The following is a 21,574-nucleotide window of genomic DNA, read 5'->3' as shown; positions in this document are numbered from 1 at the left end:
GGTCCTAGGAAAAAGTTTAAAGTGGGGCCCCCAATGCTGACATATTGCACCATCACACAAACATTTCGGTTATATTTACATGCGCTGAGTTCAGGCCATTAAACGGCCATGATGGACAATATTGAAGTCGTTCGGTGCTGGTTTCCCGGCCTCTTTACACCGGCTGAGGAAGAGTGATAGGGACAGAACAAATCACTAGTAGATCAATCTGTCCCCATACAGCATCATGTTATCGGCAGCACATCTGCAGTCTACACCGGCGATGTGCTGCTGAGAACAAGGATTTGTGTTCGGGTATAAACAAGCCAATCACTCGATGAATAGGCAGCATTGTGCTCGTTTAGCATAATGCACCCCATAGTCCTCCATATAATATAATGCACCCCATAGTCCTCCATATAATATAATGCACCCCATAGTCCTCCATATAATTTAACGCACCCCCAAAGTCCTCCATATAATAATGCACCCCCATAGTCCTCCATACACAATAATTGGCCCCCCCATAGTCCTCCATACAGTATAATGCAGCCCCCATATAGTACATACAGTATAATACACAGCCTATATTCCTTGATAGCATATAGTGCCGCCCCCACAGCGTATAATGCAGCCTACATATAGTATAATGTAGCCCCCATACAGTATAATCCAGCTCCATATAATAAAATGTAGCCCCCATATAGTATAATGCATGCCCATATAATATAATGTAGCCCCATATAGTATAATGCAGCCTCCCTATCTATTATAATGCATGCACATATAATGTAGTCCCATATACTATATTGCAGCCCCCCATCTAGTATAATGCATGCCCATATAATATAATGTAGCCCCATCTAGTATAATGATTGCTCATGTAATATAATGCAGCCCCCCATACTGTATAATGCAGGCCCATATACAGTTGTACTCAAAAGTTTACATACCCCGGCAGAATTTTTGCTTTCCTGGCCTGGTTTCAGACAATAGGAATGATAACAAAAAAAACTTTTTCTCCATTCATTTTTTTTTTTTTTAAACTTGATCTGTTTATTAAACAATTTTATAAACAATTATACATTGTATTTGGTATCGGAAAACATCTAAATATAGCATATCGACATGGATATGTTTTTCTTGACGTACAGTACAGACCAAAAGTTTGGACACACCTCATTTAAAGAGATTTCTGTATTTTCATGACTAAGAAAATTGTACATTCACACTGAAGGCATCAAAACTATGAATTAACACATGTGGAATTATATACTTAACAAAAAAGTGTGAAACAACTGAAAATATGTCTTATATTCTAGGTTCTTCAAAGTAGCCACCTTTTGCTTTGATGACTGCTTTGCACGCTCTTGGCATTCTCTTGATGAGCTTAAAGAGGTAGTCACCGGAAATGGTCTTCCAACAATCTTGAAGGAGTTCCCAGAGATGATAGCACTTGTTGGCCCTTTTGCCTTCACTCTGCGGTCCAGCTCACCCCAAACCATCTCGGTTGGGTTCAGGTCTGGTGACTGTGGAGGCCAGGTCATCTGGCGTAGCACCCCATCACTCTCCTTCTTGGTCAAATAGCCCTTACACAGCCTGCAGGTGTGTTTGGGGTCATTGTCCTGTTGAAAAATAAATGATGGTCCAACTAAACGTAAACCGGATGGAATAGCATGCCGCTGCAAGATGCTGTGGTAGCCATGCTGGTTCAGTATGCCTTCAATTTTGAATAAATCCCCAACAGTGTCACCAGCAAAGCCCCCCCACACCATCACACCTCCTCCTCCATGCTTCACGGTGGGAACCAGGCATGTAGAGTCCATCCGTTCACCTTTTCTGCGTCGCACAAAGACACGGTGGTTGGAACCAAAGATCTCAAATTTGGACTCATCAGACCAAAGCACAGATTTCCACTGGTCTAAAGTCCATTCCTTGTGTTCTTTAGCCCAAACAAGTCTCTTCTGCTTGTTGCCTGTCCTTAGCAGTGGTTTCCTAGCAGCTATTTTACCATGAAGGCCTGCTGCACAAAGTCTCCTCTTAACAGTTGTTGAAGAGATGTGTCTGCTGCTAGAACTCTGTGCAGCATTGACCTGGTCTCTAATCTGAGCTGCTGTTAACCTGCATTTCTGAGGCTGGTGACTCGGATAAACTTATCCTCAGAAGCAGAGGTGACTCTTGGTCTTCCTTTCCTGGGGCGGTCCTTATGTGAGCCAGTTTCTTTGTAGCGCTTGATGGTTTTTGCAACTGCACTTGGGGACACTTTCAAAGTTTGCCCAATTTTTCGGACTGACTGACCTTTATTTCTTAAAGTAATGATGGCCACTCGTTTTTCTTTACTTAGCTGCTTTTTTCTTGCCATAATACAAATTCTAACAGTCTATTCAGTAGGACTATCAGCTGTGTATCCACCTGACTTCTGCACAACACAACTGATGGTCCCAACCCCATTTATAAAGCAAGAAATCCCACTTATTAAACCTGACAGGGCACACCTGTGAAGTGAAAACCATTTCCGGTGACTACCTCTTGAAGCTCATCAAGAGAATGCCAAGAGTGTGCAAAGCAGTCATCAAAGCAAAAGGTGGCTACTTTGAAGAACCTAGAATATAAGACATGTTTTCAGTTGTTTCACACTTTTTTGTTAAGTATATAATTCCACACGTGTTAATTCATAGTTTTGATGCCTTCAGTGTGAATGTACAATTTTCATAGTCATGAAAATACAGAAAAATCTTTAAATGAGGTGTGTCCAAACTTTTGGTCTGTACTGTATATCTAAGTAAACATGTCAAATGTGTTACCACATACATATATATAGTTTCCTTGTCTTAGGAATGTCACATCTTCTGAAATTATATGCAGAGAAAAAGATGGAAAAAAAAATAGGATATTTTCCTCATTAGGATACAACCCAAACTCTTAACCACAACTTATCAAACTTGTGCTGTCTTTTCCATGCTTAAAATATCTCACAACATAATGTATAAGGATCTAGATTAGTGTTGAGCGAGTATGTTCTGTTAACCCTTTCGCCGAGTATGCTCGGGCCGAGCTCCGAGTATTTATAGCTGCTCGGTGATATGGTTGAATCGCTCCCGTGTGCATGATTTGCAACTGTTTGACAGTTTTATTACATGTGAGGAATGTCTATTTCTTACACATTCATCACATGTAATAAAGTTGTCAAACAGTTGCAAATCATGCACACGGGAGCGATTCAACCATATCACCGAGCAGCTATAAATACTCGGAGCTCGGCCCGAGCATACTCGGAACAGAACATACTCGCTCAACACTAATCTAGATGTCTGCCTCCGTAAGTTACATTTGTCGCTTGTAACACATGATTTACTATTCATACACACATCTCCTGTATAGTTACTTTCAAGCTCAAACCATTCTCCTAAATAGAGATTGTAAGATGTGAAGAATTCCAATAGTCCCATATTTTGGAGAATTTTAATGGACAGCCTCTATTTTGGTATATAATCTTTTCAAATGGAATTACTGAGTTAACCAGAGCAATCCAGGAACGCAACGTTGGCTGTGTGTTACCCAACCATCTCAGAGCCAATAATTTCCTGGCTAAAAACAAGGTCTCTCTCAAAAAAAATCTTAATGTGATGGCCCCAGGCATCATCCTCCATTACCCCAAAAAGGCAAATCAGGGGATCACATGGAATTGGAATCGATATTAAAGAGGATAATAGGGAGGTAACTTCTTGCCAGAAGGACCTAATAATGGAGCAGCAAATTAAAAGGACAAAGTCAGTATCTATGGTATGACAATGTAGACATTCTGAATTAGAGGAACGTCCCATTTGATATAGTCTGTGGGGTGTAAAATATGACTGATGAATAGTGTTGAGCGATACCTTCCGATATCAGGAAATATCGTATCGGACCGATACCCAAAAAGTATCGGATATCGCCGATTCCGATACCGGAAACCAATGCAAGTCAATGGGACACAAATATCGGAATGAAAATAAACCCTTTCTTTCCTTGTAGGTTAATTCTACATGAAGGAAAACAACTAAGAATAATGTAGAATGTATTATGCGAAAAGCCGGCAATTCAGCAGCGGCATACACCGGTACCCGACAATTTACAACAGAAAGAATAGAGCACCACACATAGATTAGATAGATAGAAACATGTCCGTCACATATATATGAAGTACAGTGACAGTGTTGCTTACTGTACTTGTCATTTAGTGTAAAGGATTTATTAAAAAAAAATATTAGTGTTTTCATGCATCGTCTCTTTAAAAAAGCCGGCCGGCAATTCAGCAGCGGTACCCGACAATTTAGAATAGAAAGAATAGAGAATCACACATAGATTAGATAGAAACACGTCAGTCACATATATATGAAGTACAGTGACAGTGTTGCTTACTGTACTTGTCATTTAGTGTAAAGGATTTATAAAAAAAAATTGGCGTGGGGTTCCCCATAATTTTAGTCTCTAGCGGAGGTTAAGCAGATGGCTGGGACAGATGTTTGAAGCCTGGGAAGGGGGTAATACCCACGGAGCTTCCCAGGCTACTAATATCAGCCCCCAGCTGAATACCTAGCTTTTACTAGCTATTAAAATGGGAGACCCCCCCAAAAAATGATGTGGGGTCCCCCCTATTTTAATAGCTAGCAAAGGCTAGGCAGACAGCTGGGGGCTGATATTAATAGCCCAGGAAGGGTGCCATGAATATTGGCCCCCTCCCAGGCTAGAAACACCAGCCATCAGCCGCCCCAGAAATGGCGCATCCATAGGATGCGCCAATTCTGGCACTTAGCCTCGCTCTTCCACGCTGCCCTGGTGCGGTGGCAGGGGGTAATAGTGGTGGGGTTCATGTCAGCGCCAGCTGCCATGAAGCCCAGGTTAGTAATGTTGGGCGTCTATAAGACACCCCCATTACTAACCTACAAAGTGTTAAAAATAAAAAACACACACTACAGCCAGAAAAAAATAATTTATTTGAAATAAAACACACCATTTTATTTAATTCTTAGTTTACTAAAAAAAAAATAGTTACCTGTCCACGTTCCTGCACTGATCTCCCATGCACAGCTGTCACATCTGGAGATGGTGACAGCTGTGCATGGCTGCTGTAAGCTCAAGCTGCCGGGAACACGTCCGCTCCCGGCAGCGGGAGCCACTGACTGAGGTCACTGGAGTGCATTCAGGCAGCGCAGCTCCAGAGACCTCCTTTACGGCACTGCTGTACCGTGGGAATTTCTCACGGTACAGCAGGGCCGTAAAGCAGCTAACCGGAGCAGCGCTGCCTGAACTCCGGCGAACCCGCTTATGCAGTGACGGGGCTGCTTTACGGCCCCATCATTCTAGCGGCGGCAGCGGTTCAGAGCGGTCACATTCTATGTGGCTGCTCTGAACTGGAGATCTTCGTGGGACACTCGTGGACTACTACGGAGGGGTAAGGATAAGGTTGTGGTTTATTATTTTAGATTTTATTACAAGAGATCGATGGCTTCGGGGAATTAGGTGTCTAGGTGAGTATAGGTGTAGTTTTTTATTTTTTACTTTATTTTAGGTGGCGATCGGCGGGGACAGGTAATGTATAAAGTAATTTATTGTAGGTAACCACTGGCCACCAATGACATGTATTTAAAATTTATTGGGGACCATGGGGCAGTTTAAATAGCAGGATCAGGCTGATGGGAACTACTGCTCCCATCGAGCTGATCCTACTGGCACGAGTGGACGGGGGACAGACATAGGCCGATGGGAGTAGTAGTGTCACATCAGCCTATGTTTGCCTGCACGCAGACACCGGCAGACATCGCACAGACACCGCGCACACCCGCAGACATCGCACAGACACCGCGCACACCCGCACACATCGCACAGACACCCACACACACTAATCATGACGGGTCTGGGAGGTGAGGCTGACCTGTGCGACCGTGGGAAAGTTCATGTGAGTTCATGCAATGCAGTAAAGCATGAACTCACATGAACCCTCCGAGGGCACCGCGGCGACTTCAAATGAACAGCTGATCAGCATCACCTGATACCTCAGCTGTTCATTTGAAATAACCGGCGGGAAAGCGCAGCACAGAACGGGAAAGCCGGCGGTGAAGTCTTTTCACTGCCGGCTTCCCCGCCCGAGTCCTTCGCTCCCCGCTCCTTGGTGCTGCGCTCCCCGCCCGGTCCTAACTTACGATCGGGATGGGAGGTGGCGAGGGGAGCGGAGGATCGGGATGGGACGCTGGGGGGAAGCAGTATGGGGCTGTGTGATTGTTTAAAAGCCGGCGGCTTTTTACCGCCCGCCGGCTTTTAAACAATCAGGAGAATTCTCTCACGCTGGGATGGCATTCTGATGACAGGCTGGATCACAGCTGAGCGCTGCCATTCAGCTTGTCATCCTTCAGAGACACTGCAGAGCGCAGGCATTATGGGAACTTCCGATTCCGGTATTCGATATTGTAAAAGTATCGGAATTCCGATACTGAAATATCGGGTATCGGCCGATATTCGCGCTATCGGAATGCTCAACACTACTGATGAATAATATAAAGCTGAATCATCTTATTATTAACAGATGGAGAGACAAATGACGGAGATTCCAAAATTTCATCCCATTCCTCCTCCCCCATATTCGGAATTAGAAGTCTCCATTTGTTTTTTGCTGGCAAAGGAATACGATCTAAACCTGTTGATAGCAAATATGTATACAAGCTAGATAAAAGACCTTGTGGGCCTTGAGATTTAAGTATTCCTATTAAGGGAAATGAGGAAATAGTTTGGTTTATTTCACAGTTCTGCAAGTTCCACTCATGGTTATTGGTTGGGTGAAGCCATTTGTTGTCAAACTACTGTGTTTTCTCTTTTTAAATCTTAATGACAACAAAAAACATCCAAAAGTTCACATACCCTGGTGATTTTGGCCTGATAACATGCACAGAATTTGACACACATGGGTTAGAATGACTACTAAAGGTAACATCCTCACCTGTGACCTGTTTGCTTGTAATCAGTGTGTGTGCATAAAAGCTGAGTGAGTTTCTGGGATCCAGACAGACAGACTCTAGCATCTTTCATCCAGCCACTGATGTTTCTGGATTGTGAGTCATGGGGAAAGCAAAACAATTGTCAACGGATCTACGGGAAAAGGTAGTTGATGCACAATAAGGAGGCACTTGAAGAAAAATGAGCGGCATCGTCGAGTCGCCAGAAGAAAGACAATAATGCACAAATGCCACAAAGTATCTCGCCTACAACACGCCAAACAGCATGGAGACAAGGCTCAAAACTTCTGGAACAAGGACATTTGGAGTGATAACACCAAAATTTAACTTTTTGGCCACAACCATAAACGTTACATTTGGAGAGAGGTCAACAAGGCCTATGATGAAAGGAACACCATTCCTACAGGAAAACACGGAGATGGATCGCTGATGTTTTGGGGACGTGTGAGCTACAAAGGCACAGGAAACTTGGTGAAAGTTGAAGGAAAGATGAATGCAGCACGTTATCAGCAAATACTGGAGGCAAATTTGCACTCATCAGCCCGGAAGCTGTGCATGGGACCTACTTGGACGTTCCAACATGATAACAATCCAAAACACAAGGCCGCCAAGTCAACCTGTCATTGGCTACATCAGAACAAAGTGAAGGTTCTGGAGTGGGTATCTCAGTCTCCTGACCTCAATATCATGCTAGACAGCCCAGGAATTTACAGGAACTGGAGGCTTTTTGCCAAGAAGAATGCTTTACCATCTGAGAAAATAAAGAACCTCATCCACAACTACCACAAAAGACTTCAAGCTGTCATTGATGTTAGAGGGGGCAATACACGGTATTAAGAACTGGGGTATGTAAACTTTTGATCAGGGTCATTTGGATGTTTTTGGCTGTCATCAAGATTTAAAAAGAGAAAACACAGTAGTTTGACAATAAATGGCTTCACACAACCAATAACCATGAGTGGAGAAAAAGTTTTTTGTTAGCATTCATATTCTCAGAAACAAGGCCAAGAAAGCAAAAATTAAGCTGGGGTATGTAAACTTTTGAGCACAACTGTAATATAATGTAGCCCCATATAGTATAATGCAACCACCCCCCATACAGTATAATGTAGCCCCCATATAATATAATGCAGCCCCCATAGAGTATTATGCAGGCCCATGTAATATAATATAGCCCCCATATAGTATATTGTAGCCCCCATCTAGTATAATGCATGCCCATATCATATAATGTAGCCCCATATGTCCCCATATAGTATAATGCAGCCCCATATGCCCCCATACAGTATAATGCAGCTCCATATACCCCCATACAGTATAATGCAGCTCGATATGCCCCCATACAGTATAATGCAGCTGCATATGCCCCCATATAGCATAATGCAGCTCCATATGCCCCCATATAGCATAATGCAGCTCCATAGGGTATAATGCAGGCCCCAATCCTGGTATGCATGGTACCCCTCATCCCCCTAATCCTGGTATGCATGGTATCCTCTGCAAACATTCAAAAAAAATAAACATTTATACTCCCCTTTCTTGCCTGTGCTCCAGCGCTGCTGTGTCCTCTTCCGCCGGGGGAGGAGTGTGGCGCCGGAGCACTGCGCTGTCCGGCGCCATTTTGCTGAAGACACACTGTGGGTCTTCAGTAAAATGGCGCCGGATAACGCTATGTGCATGTGCCGATTCCGACGCCTTCACTCCGCCCCCGGTCTCCGGCCAGAAGAGAGGCGCTGCGGCAATGCTCCTCCCGGTCAGGTAAGTATCTAAGTATGGCACCGGAGATCACGGTATGCGTTCAGTGTCTACGCACATGCGCAGTCTATCGAGGCTTCATACAGAGGGACGCTTAGCCGATTATATTATAGATGCAGCTCCATATGCCCCCATACAGTATAATGCAGCTCCATATGCTCCCATATAGTATAATGCAACTCCACATGCACCCATATAGTATAATGCAGCTCCACATGCCCTCATACAGTATAATGCAGCTCAATATGCCCCCATATAGTATAATGCAGATCATATGCCCCCATATAGTATAATGCAGATCCATATGCCCCATATAGTATAATGTAGCCCCATATGCCCCCATTTAGTATAATGCAGGCCCATAGTCCTGCAGTATTATGGCCACCATTTACTCACTGATGTAAAAAATAAATAAATACATACTTGCCTCTCCTAGTTCCTCCGGTCTCTGCAGAGCGTTTCAGCAGCTCCACTGTCCGGCGCGCGATGAGATGACATCATCGCGCCGCTGCGACGGAAGCAGAGAGGGAATGATGGGAGAGGGAGCGTCACATGACGCTCTCTCTTCCATCAATGCTTTCAACTGTACCGACATCTATGATGCCGATATAGTTGAATACGCAATGCATGGGAGGGGGGTGGCGCTGGAATCGGCCCCCGCTGACTCATGGGCCCCGTAGCTGCCACGTGGTGTTCCACTATTAGCGGCACGCCACTGGCTGGGGGCCCCTGGGAGAGTGGGAGCCCTAGGCAGATGCCTTGTCTGCCTACCCCTAACGCCGGCCCTGCCTGTGTGTACAGTGAAAATATCCCTAGCATGGACCCTGAATAACCAGACCCTGTTAGACTATGTTCACATGTTGCATTTTTGCTGAGTTTTTACCTGCAGTCAAAACCTGCTCTCTTGGCAGTAAAGAACTGCTTACAAAAAGCAGGTTTTCCTACGTTTTTCAGGATCAAAGTTACTTGAACCACAGCAGCATGAACATAGGTCATCAATGCAAGACATTATGTTCATGAAAAAAATACACATTACATATGTAACAGCAGGGAGAAGTGAACTGGTTGGGAATAGTTTACCCAAGACATTGGAAGAGCATTGAGTTTATAGGACTCTTTCACAATTTGGTAGGCCATTGAGTTGCTCAGGTATTGCTCAATTTCACACCTTGGCCGTCCAATGTTTACTTTGCACACATCACTAATTTAATTAAACTGTATTAATCTTAACTGCCATCTCAGGTGACCAAGACAAGATGGTAAACTTGGGAAAATCACAAGAATGGGTTTCACATCCTGCTGTACATGCTTTTTTCACTAAAAACGCAGCAAAACCTGATACCTGCGTTTTTGCTGTGTTTTTGCACTTACTCATTGCTTTCTATGGGTGAGAAAATGCTGAAAGAAATAACAGCAGTTTTCTAATTCAGTCAGAAAAAAAAAACAATGTGTGTGCATGAGATTTCGGAATCGCATAGCTTTTGCTGGTACTGTAAAACGCAACTTTTGATTAACATAATTTTGCATAAAAAACACAGAAAAAAAAAAACGGACCGTGTGAACATAGCCTTACGGGTCAATCAAGACATAAAATAGCAAAAAAAAAAAAAAATCAAAAAAATCATTAGCAGTGGAGAGGGGAGACAGAACGGGCGTTTCCCGGGACATATGTGCTTTGCACTATATTTTATCCTTTTGTATTGTTGGCGTTAGACTATAAAAGTTTAAAACATCTGTTTGGATTCACACACGGCAGATTTTCTTTATGCTTTTTATAGGAAAGCCCCTGTACTTTGTGTCACCCCCACCTCATTGTAGATTGTAAGCTCTTACGAGCAGGGTCGCCATTATTTTTGCTTTAATTATTGTATTATCTTTAACTATGTTACTTATGACTGTTGTACATGAACCTGTGAATTGTAAAGCGCTGCGGAGTAAGATGGTGCTATATAAATAAAGATTATTATTATTGGAAATTACTGAGAAGCCTACGTGCGTCGGGGTTTTGTTTTTACGGTTAGTAGCATTTGTCATCCAGCTGGTGTTATTGTTTTGTTTTTATTTCGGTTTTTTTTAACTCTGTTTTTTTTACCGTCATTGTGTTTTTTATATGACGTAATATAAAAAATGGTTGCAAATGCAGTAAAAAAAGTAGGCATGTTATTTTTACAAGTCCTACAGTACAGATTGTAAGCTGTACACCGTTTATATACATAGATATTTGATTTTTTTTTAGATCGGAAAATTTCCATCAACAGACAGTGATTAGAGATGCTGGCGGTGACATCTGGGTGGTCCGGGGTCGGACCGGTGTCGCGCTCTGATTCACCCTCTGCAGGCTGGCACCGAGCCGGATGTCGGCTGCAGCACCATGATGTCACTGTTTGCAGTCCTGATTAGGTTACTGGATAATTGTGCAATTTCATTGAGTAAGCATTCAGGGAGTGTGCTGGAATAACAGCGAGCCGGCCTCTCCGCACTCTTTACACACCGATCAGAGAGCTGGCATGTCTGCAAACAAACCAAACTAAAAAGTCCACGCATGGTAAAGAGCTACTATCTCGTACCACGTCTGCCATAAATCATATGGACTAAAGTGAACACAAAAAGGAGCAAATCAAGCAGATAGTTGAGAAAAAAAAGATAAAAATGAGCAACATATCACCGATCCCCCACCGATCTCTACTTCCTGCACAGTGACGCCATCCAATGTGACCATCTGCACAGTTTCTTGTCACTAAATAGCAAAGTGGATGAGAGCGGGTGAGGATATCCCCCTCTTCTCTGGTATGTAGCCCCTTGCAAGCAATCACAAGACTGTATATCAAGTTACAGACTTCTCTTCTGCACACTTGTAAGAGCCTAAATTATGTTTTTGGTTTTATTCTACCAATAAATCTAAAATAAAAAAATAAGGCTACTCTGCAATTGGTCTTCATTAAATATTTCCTATTGGTACATCTCTACAGCTCCCATGCACACAATGTGTCTCCATGGTAACAGACAACAAACTGCGTAGTATAATCCTGCAGGGAATATTCACATACAACTTTAAGAATTTTGTTTTTTCGTTAAATGCAGGCTAGAAAACCACAGCCGTAATTACGCTCCATTTAGGTGCATTTTTTTTCACAAATTTGATATGTGTATTTGATGCATCTTTAATGTTAGGCCAATTTGATCTAAATGGGAAAAAACTGCAGTAAAAACGCTGAAAGTATTGACATGCTGTACTTTTCCAAAAAACTACATGTGATCAAGCCCTTATGCCTACTTCCTTTGCTCGCACACCCTTTACTAACATACATGGAGAAGATTGCCAAAAGTAAAGGACACACAAGCTGGGAATAAGACTTCACGATTGCACCCCAGAGTATATTTGTTGACTGTCATCACTGAGATGGGTTGTCCGCGTAGGAGTTGTAGATGCATAATGGTAAGAAATACCCCAAAAGACTTGCAGCAGTATCTACCTGTATTTTTCAGCATTGAGGACACCAGGAAATGGACAACACTGAGAACCGCAGAAGCAGCGATCGGCCAAGTAAACTTAGTGCAGCAGATAGTTTACTTCCCTTCAAAGTCAGCAGATGTCCAGCAGTGCCATCAGCTCAGAACTGGCAGCAACCAGTGGGACTCTACTACATCCATCTACAGCTTTGCGCACCTGTTCCTGACGGCTTGGTCGTGCCTCTGTGGGCGGATTACGACAGCGCGCGCGCCGTCAATAGGCACCCGCCCATTGCTATCAGATGATCGGTCACGTGGGGCCACACGTGACCGACATCTTGGGGTATATACCGGTCTGTTCATCCTATACACATCACTTCCCCTTGAGGAAGCGGTCGTTGCGGACCGCGAAACGCGCGTCGGGGCTACCACTGTGCGTTCCCTTATGCACCTTACTTTCTCTGTGACAATTTTTGCGGTAAGAGACTACTTTTTATTGCTCTATGTGACATGCATATGACTATTTGTGGGCGGGAATATTACTGAATTGGACGTTTGATGCATGTGGCAAATGTAAATTTACTGATCATGGTAATATTTATGGATTGTTTTCTGACATATCATTATACTCATCAGACTATCTTGACATATTAACTTTACTCTAGTTTGTATATGTTGCCCTCGTCCCTTCGTGACCATGTATGTGTTTATTATGTATATTTTGCATTATATCTTGCCACACTGGTAATTTAAGTAGTGTTTTTAGACTAGGGGTTGGTGTTGTGCGTTCTCCACACACTTTACCTTCCCCTTGTTTACACTCTCTGTGGTAAGAGACTACTTTTATATTTTTATGTAGCACGTATTTGGTTACTTATGGGCGGGAGCGTCATTTAGGTGGAGACCTGATATATATATGGCAAGGATAAATCTGATAAATATGGAATACCTATGGACCATTACTGGTTACACTATTATACTTGTTTGATTATTTTGATGTGTCAGTTTTTTGCTATATGACCAATGTTGCTCATGTTTCACTATAACTACATGCGTGACTATATATGTATACTCTGTAACATATCTTGCCACACTGATAATCTAATGAGTGTCTCTACACTATCCGCATTATGTCATTTTTCTCTCTACTATGTACGCTTTTAAATTTGATGGAATAAAGATTTATATATTTTTTATGCCAATGTACTCGTTGTTCTCCTATATATTTATGTATTTCATGAGTTGGCTTAGATTGGCAAATCTGGGATATACCTTTCCCCGGATATGCCAACTTTACCCCTATAGGGTCTATTTAGTTGTATTACATCCATCTAATGTTTAGAAAAGTCTGGTAAGAAGTGGTTTTGATGGAAGAATTGTGGTCAAAAGGCTATACCTTTGGCATGGGAACAAGTCCAAGTAACTCAACTATGCAGGAAAACGTCAGCAGATGTTTTGGATTGATGAGTCAAAATGTGAAGTATTTGGATGTAACAAAAGGCAACAAATCAAAATTGCCACCAAAATATCCTACATGAAGAAGGTTAGGTGAGCAAAGTGAACACCCAAAGGAATGTATTAGAAAAGGAAGATTTTTATTGAATAATCAAAAAAACATAAAAACAGGTGCCTCCAGTGTGAGGCACAATGAGTTATAAACTGATGCATACAGTGATATTATTAGAAGCATGACAGAGGCTCAAATAGCAACAAATTCAAAAATTGTGCATGTAAAATGAATCACTTTAATGTCACTGTTGAAAATACTTCTCAAGGTAAGGAACCCTTAAATAACATATATATCAAAAGTGCAAGTGCATATGGGCTAAGTGGTCCCTGGTTTTCTATAGTAGCCAATGGTTAATAAAGTGTCAATGCATTGGAAAGCTAAATAGCTTAACTGCTATAGGAAAAAAACATTACCTCTCAGGTGCACACTGTAGCAAAGCCAGTCATATGTCCCTCCGCCCCGACGCGCGTTTCGTGACACTTCCTCAGGGGGCGTGTAACAAAAGGCAGTTTGTTCGTCAAAGGCATGACAATTGGTACAATAATAAATATCTGCAGACAACAGTGAAGCATGAGGGAGGTTTCTTGCAAGTTTAGTGCTGAATTTCAGCAAATGGTGTTGGGGATTTAATAAAGATTAATGATGCCTTCAATGCGGAGAAATATAGGATAATTAATCTCGCAATACCATCAGAGAGACATCTGATTGGCTTTAAACTTATTCAGCAGCAGGACGACACCAAACATACAGCCAATGTCACTGAGAATCATCTTCAGTGTAAAGATTAACAAGTCGTCCAGGAAGTGATTATATGGTCTCTATGGTTGATAGCATTGTCTGGTTTTTATACACTATATGGAAGAAAGCTTCTGTTTTTTTCTTTAGACAAACCATTCTTGGACACATTCATTAATTTACTGTGTTTGTAGGATTGTATTATTGTTGATAAAACCGCCTAACATACAAAAAAATTCTCAGAGTGGAGAACTTCTCAAAACACATCAGACTGACTATGAGAGATTTGGAAACCTGACAAAAAAAAAAAAAAGAAAATGTCTGAAGTGAGTGCATGAGCGGCACGGCATTGTCAGGGGAACGTACACAAGATGACAAAGGTCTCCCAAGAGGCCCCGACAAGGTTCTCGTCTGCCGAGCTCTCCATAGCATGTCTGTGCTGATGCTACCTGAGCTGAATACATTATAGGCTTTTACAAGGTAACATTTACTGCATAATATCAGAGAATTGCAGCAGTGAATTCAGCACTGACGCTCGAGAACAGCTCAGACGCACAAGACTACAATGGCCGAGCTAGAATCGAGAAAATCCACCTTCTTCATAAAGTCTCGGTATAAAATAAAGTAGTGTATGGGGAGACAGTGGTAGGATCAGGTGGATAAGATCATTGAAGAATCAATATTTATTCACAGATTTACTAAGTATAAAGTTTTATAGTATTAAGCTTGAAAGAAGACACGAGTCCATCAAGTTCAACCTGTAACCCAAGAGGAAGGCAAAAACCCCATCAGGCAGATGCTAGATGCCCCATAGTGGAAAAAGCTCCACATATGACAATTATACTAAACTGATAGAGTTTGTTGTGTGCAAAGGGGTCGGCCCACCATCATAACAATTGCTAATTGCTTAGGGTTCAACTGCTGGGACCTGCACTGATCCCACCAGTGGGGTCTACGGGGTCTGCAGTATGAATGGAGCAGTACTCCTGCATTCACTGTGCTCTACTCACAGTCTATGGGACTGCCGGAGGTAGCTGGACGCCATCTCCTATAAGGGCCACCGTTTTTATACTACTCCGTATGTTTACTGTAAGGAAAAGAAGTTAGATCCAAAATAAAGAAAATGAAGCAACTTGGTACTATTATTAAGTTTGGGTGGAGATTACAATGTTGAAGGCTCCACATCCAAAATAGGTCTGTGAACTTAAGTGGTGCTCAGCTTAATAGACCCCAGGCTGGTGAAACAACTGCAGTCCAAAAGTAGAGAAAAGCAGCACTCACTGTATAAAATCACTTTTTTATTAATGTCCTTTAAAGGAAACCTGTCACCAGAAAAAAAAATGCTTTTAACCTGCAGATATGGGGTCAATCTGTAGGTCAATAGCGTTCTTAACCTGCCCTGTCCCTGCTGCGGGGACATATGGGGTTAATTTGCCACGCACCCCCATTTAGACTAACGTTGAGGGGGAAATATGGGGTTAATCGGCCCCGTGCCCTCATTTAGACAAACACTGTGGGGAGATATGGGGTTAATCTGCCTGGCACTCGCACTTAGCAGAACACTCCGGGGAGAAGATGAACTTTATTCTCCCTGGCATCGTCCCGGTTTCAGTCACCGCTCAGTGTATAGAGAGCAGCAGCTGTAATCGCGCCCCCGCCACTGACTGACAGCCGGGTCTCATGCTGAGCTGCTGTCAGTCAGGGCCGGGGGCGCGGTTACAGCATAAACACTTACTATCTACTAGCTCAGTGATTAGCACTGTAGCCTTGCCAAGGACAACATCTGCAAGGAGTGTGAATGGGTTTCCTCCGGGTTCTCCGGTTTCCTCGCACTCTCCAAAGACATACTGATAGGGAATGTAGATTGTGAGCCCAGATGGGGAGAGTGATTATGTCTTTAAAGCGTAATGGCCATATATAAGTAAAATAAATAATACTAATATAAGTCTGAAAGTTATAGCAATTCAGCTAGTAAACCTCATCTGGACTAAATGGACATATTTCTTTCTTTTATTTCACCGTGGTGTCAATTCAGAAGGTGACAACATATCCATCACGTTACATTAAATGTCAGTAAGAATAAACTGTGTTTCCAGCCAAGTTCATCCAACAGCCAAAAGTATAGAAATGTTTACTACTTACAACATCTTCTATGATCTCCTTTATAGCAGCCACAGCCAAAATGAAGAGCAGAGGAACCAGAGTTGTATATCGCCCAGTTGGAGACACGTCGGGTATTTGCTAAAAAAAAAAAAAAAGAACACATGACGTCAAGTGATATTCCAATATTTGGACTATATTCTGTTTGTTCCACTGTAAACCTTTTGCCAAATTTGGATCTTATTTTAGACCTAACTGCAAATATTCAATAGTTGAAAAGCACAGGCAGAAATTGTGTTGTTGACAAGCCCAGATTTCCACTCCAGGCAAAGAGTCTAAAAAAGAAAGTCGCCAGCATCTGAAGATAGAAAAGTAAAGAAGTGCTTTCTAGGGGCAACAGCATCTTAAACCATGCTTCGCCTGTAAGACTTTCCAAAGTGCAATGAAATGACCCACAGAGTATAACAAAGCCCCTCAAACAATCAAAGCCCCCAATCGCAGATGTATTAGATAAGTTAAAGGGGCTGTCCGGTAAGAATATACTGATAAACATCAACAGTCAAAGAAGCCGCCCAAGACAGCGGTCCAGGACGGATCTATAACATTTGTATGGGGCATAGTATAAAAAAAGCAAAAAATAAGTATTTAATTTATAGAATGTCAGAAAATAATAACGTTATAGCCCCCACAGTGATGGGAACGGCATAAAGACCCACAAGACCTACCCCATAGCGTCAGGCATAATCATGTAGTGACAAATTATGGGCAGCACGGTGGCTCAGTCGTTAGCACTGCAGCCTTGCAGCGCTGGGGTCCTGGGTTCAAATCCCACCAAGGACAACATCTGCAAGGAGTTTGTATGTTCTTCCAGTGTTTGTGTGGGTTTCCTCCGGGCTCTCCGGTTTCCTCCCACACTCCAAAGACACACTGATAGGGAATCTAGATTGTGAGCCCCAATGGGGACAGTTCCAATAACATCTGTAAAGCGTTGTGGAATTAATGGCGCTATATAAGTGAGTAAAATAAATAAATAAAAAATCTGCAAGTAATAAAACAATGTAAAATCCGGCCAATAAATATCTTAATAGGACAATATCGCAAATCTGGGCAATAAATCGCTCAAGAATCAAACAGTACCGTATAGGGGTGACGACTCCCTCCATCATTAAACACACTGTAAGGGCTGGGCTATATTAATAAAGGCCCATAGCCCAAGGACTCCGCTATGTACGCCCATCACTGGAGTCTAATGGTGGGCGGATATCACATAGGGGGCGCTTTTTAGACCCATTTATTATGTGCTTATGTGCAGGCGGCACCCCTGCACGGAGGGAGGCGGCAACTCTGCACGGAGGTGCCACACAAAAAGTTGATACATAAAATGAGAACAATGGGGTTCTACAATTCTACTCCTACTCCTTCATTATAGAGGATCCGCTATAGAGACAGATCTCTTTATTAGATGCGTTCGTGACATGAAGCAAGGAGAAGCATCACTGGAAATCCAGGCATTAAAGGGTCCTACCATTCCATAAAATCATGGTCCCTGGGCACAGTTTTTTTTTTTTTTGTTTGTTTTTTATAAAGGACAAAGAAACCACACTTTAGTCACCCTCCCCAGGTCTAGAGCAGAGTCTCCACGACTGCTCTCAGTGCTGTGGAATTGACAACATGTTAATAGCGCTGCAGGCAATCAGCGAGCTCAGCAGCTGAGGATGATGATCCGTCTATATGGGCAAAGCCTCAGAGTTCACTGGTTGACAGCACTGCAGCCAATATGACATCAGCTCCGTAGCCAAAACCAAACACTGGGAACAGAGGAGGAGACTCAGCGCTGGACCGAAGGAGGATGAATAAAGCACGGTTTGTTTGGTTTTTACTTTTGTGCTTTTAACAAACTGCACCAGGGGACAAATCCTTCTAGAAGTGTACTCATGTAAAACACCATGGGGACATTTATTATTGTGAATGTGCCAAACGTGGGGGGGGCCTCCAACTACTGGGATTTAGTAGGGGGGGGGCCTCCAACTACTGGGATTTAGTAGGGGGGGGGCCTCCAACTACTGGGATTTAGTAGGGGGGGGCCTCCAACTACTGGGATTTAGTAGGGGGGGGGGCCTCCAACTACTGGGATTTAGTAGGGGGGGGGCCTCTAACTACTGGGATTTAGTAGGGGGCGCCTCCAACTACTGGGATTTAGTAGGGGGGGGGCCTCCAACTACTGGGATTTAGTAGGGGGGGGGCCTCCAACTACTGGGATTTAGTAGGGGGGGGGGCCTCCAACTACTGGGATTTAGTAGGGGGGGGGCCTCCAACTACTGGGATTTAGTAGGGGGCGCCTCCAACTACTGGGATTTAGTAGGGGGGGGGGCCTCCAACTACTGGGATTTAGTAGGGGGGGGGGCCTCCAACTACTGGGATTTAGTAGGGGGGGCCTCCAACTACTGGGATTTAGTAGGGGGGGCCTCCAACTACTGGGATTTAGTAGGGGGGGCCTCCAACTACTGGGATTTAGTAGGGGGGGCCTCCAACTACTGGGATTTAGTAGGGGGGGCCTCCAACTACTGGGATTTAGTAGGGGGGGCCTCCAACTACTGGGATTTAGTAGGGGGGGCCTCCAACTACTGGGATTTAGTAGGGGGGGCCTCCAACTACTGGGATTTAGTAGGGGGGGCCTCCAACTACTGGGATTTAGTAGGGGGGGCCTCCAACTACTGGGATTTAGTAGGGGGGGCCTCCAACTACTGGGATTTAGTAGGGGGGGCCTCCAACTACTGGGATTTAGTAGGGGGGGCCTCCAACTACTGGGATTTAGTAGGGGGGGCCTCCAACTACTGGGATTTAGTAGGGGGGGCCTCCAACTACTGGGATTTAGTAGGGGGGCCTCCAACTACTGGGATTTAGTAGGGGGGCCTCCAACTACTGGGATAGTGGAGAGAAGAATGGAAGATGCAAATTCTTACAACTAAAGTCGGGGGGCAGGTTCATTGCTATTCTACTAAGGGAGCAGGATCCTGACTCCTCGGAGGCTATAATCCCGGTATGTAGACCTCGACCCACAGTGTATCACTGCTTTGTTCCACCTTGGTGGAGGCACACTGACCTAACCACCCGGCTTCACATCTTATCCGTTATTAAAAAACCTTAGCATGTGTACAAATTATAAAACGGTGAGATCAGAGTTGTAGCTCATGTGCACGAGCTGATAATGGGGGGATTTCTAATGAGGGAATGCTATGCCTCCACAGGTAAAGCCTTGGGGTTTCCCACCTCCCCCCTGTGTACTAATCCATGTAGGTGGAAACGGCAGGGCTAAGGGCGACATGTACAGTCAGACAGGAGATGGAGCACGTTTTGTAGCAAACCGATATGCAGATTGTGACTGGGTGACCAAAGGCGGTCCTCAATAGCCTCAAAAGCACAGACAATGGTTGTAATTTCACTTTCCTAGTAATAGTGAAAGAAGAAGAAAACTCTAAACTTTGAGCTCAGTAGACCTATAATGCCTGTGTATGGTGGTGTACAAGGACAGCTGCCAGGTGAGCCAGAATTCGGCCAACAGTTATTTAAGGCATACAGGCATCTTAAAGGGAAACGGTCACCACCATAAGTGCTATTTACTTGCAGATATAGGGGTATTCCTGCAGATATCTAGTGTTTAAATCATGCCTGGCTGGCTTACTGTACCAGGGGCTGCAGGGAGAAAATAAAGTTATATTCTCCCTTCAGCTGTGTGCTTTCATTTATCAGGGTGGTGTAAAAGTCACAGCTCACGACAGAGATAGTACTGTAATCACTCTCCGGTACTTTGACAACCTGCAGTACAGTGTATGTGTGCAGAGCAGGCTGTCAATCAAGTGCTGGGGAGTGATTACACAGGCACTGTAGTGAGTGCCAACTGTTACCGCTCCCTGCGCCGTATCAATGACTGGAAGCGAGCGTCTGCATGGAGGATATAACTTCCGCTCTATAGCCGCTACTCCAGAAACACAGGAAGGCTTTAAAGTATATTTACCTGCAGATCCCCCCGTATATCAGAAGGTAAATAGTGCTTTGGAGGCAACAGGTTCCCTTTAAAGGGGTATGCCCACCTCCAAGATACTATCCCAACATGTAGTAGGTGTCATAATATGATTAGCAACTAAAGTAAATTAGAAATTTAGTATAGTTATTCTGATTCACCTCATGTGCAGGGCATTGCACTAGTTTAGGTATCCATGGTTATGACCTTTCATATAGTGACAGTTAGTCAGCTTTTGTTGTCATAACCATGGATACCTAAGCTACTGCCCTGCACATGGGGTAAGCTGTATAGCGAATCAGAAGAACTATACTAAATTTCTAATTAGAGGTATTTGCTAATATTATTAATATTATACCTACTACATATTGAGATAGGATCTTGGAGATGGGAACACCCCTTTAATTCTACAGGACTAGCAACAGTAATTTATAACCCTGCAAACCAGTTCTCCCCAGAAGGCATCTCACTAGATCACCTCTAGCACAAGCACACTGGTCATAAGCAAACAAGGAAGAGAATGACAAAAGAAATATAGCACCTAAATAGATACCATATATACTCGAGTATAAGCAGAGTTTTTCAGCACATTTTTTTGTGCTGAAAAAGCCCCCCTCAGCTAATACTCGGGTATATACTCGAGCATATAGAAATTCAGTTGGTGGATAGTGGGGGCAGAGGGGTTGCGGCGGCGGAGGAGAGGGGCAGACGCAGCGGTCGCTGCTGCAGCTACGTGTGCCCGCTGCTAAAGAGAAGTGAATATTCCCTCTTCTCCACTCCCATGCACGTGGTGAAGAATGAATATTCATTCTCTTTAGTAGCGGGCACTGTCAGCAGGAGCTCCTCCGTGCCTGCTACTAAAGAGAATGCATATTCGCTCCTCTCCACGCACATAGTCCCGGCGTGGAGAGAAGTGAATATGCCGGCAGCTCACAACAGCATCTGAGAGAGCATGGCTGTGACGCCATGCGCTGCTCAGATGCCGACATGAGCTGCAGCAGCAGAGCAGGAAGCAGCGCTGGAGCAGAGGTGAGG

At 43.7% G+C, this 21,574-nt stretch overlaps 1 protein-coding gene across 5 annotated transcripts in view; it reads right to left on the bottom strand.

Moving 5' to 3' along the window:
- The window catches only part of ATP8A1 (ATPase phospholipid transporting 8A1), a 250,232-nt gene that overhangs the window by 182,128 nt on the left and 46,530 nt on the right, over positions 1 to 21,574 (bottom strand). For all 5 annotated transcript variants that reach the window (XM_073645564.1, XM_073645562.1, XM_073645563.1 and 2 more), the window contains exon 5: positions 16,561 to 16,659. In XM_073645564.1, coding sequence (XP_073501665.1) covers positions 16,561 to 16,659 — 99 coding nt within the window. The remainder of the gene's footprint in view (positions 1 to 16,560; positions 16,660 to 21,574) is intronic.

This window comes from Phyllobates terribilis, unplaced genomic scaffold (assembly GCF_046119375.1).
Source record: "Phyllobates terribilis strain yellow unplaced genomic scaffold, ASM4611937v1 Scaffold_1__5_contigs__length_1240528914, whole genome shotgun sequence".
Classification (NCBI taxonomy): Eukaryota; Metazoa; Chordata; class Amphibia; order Anura; family Dendrobatidae; genus Phyllobates; species Phyllobates terribilis.
Note: the sequence above shows the minus strand (reverse complement) of the source record. Positions and strands in the feature narration are given on the sequence as shown.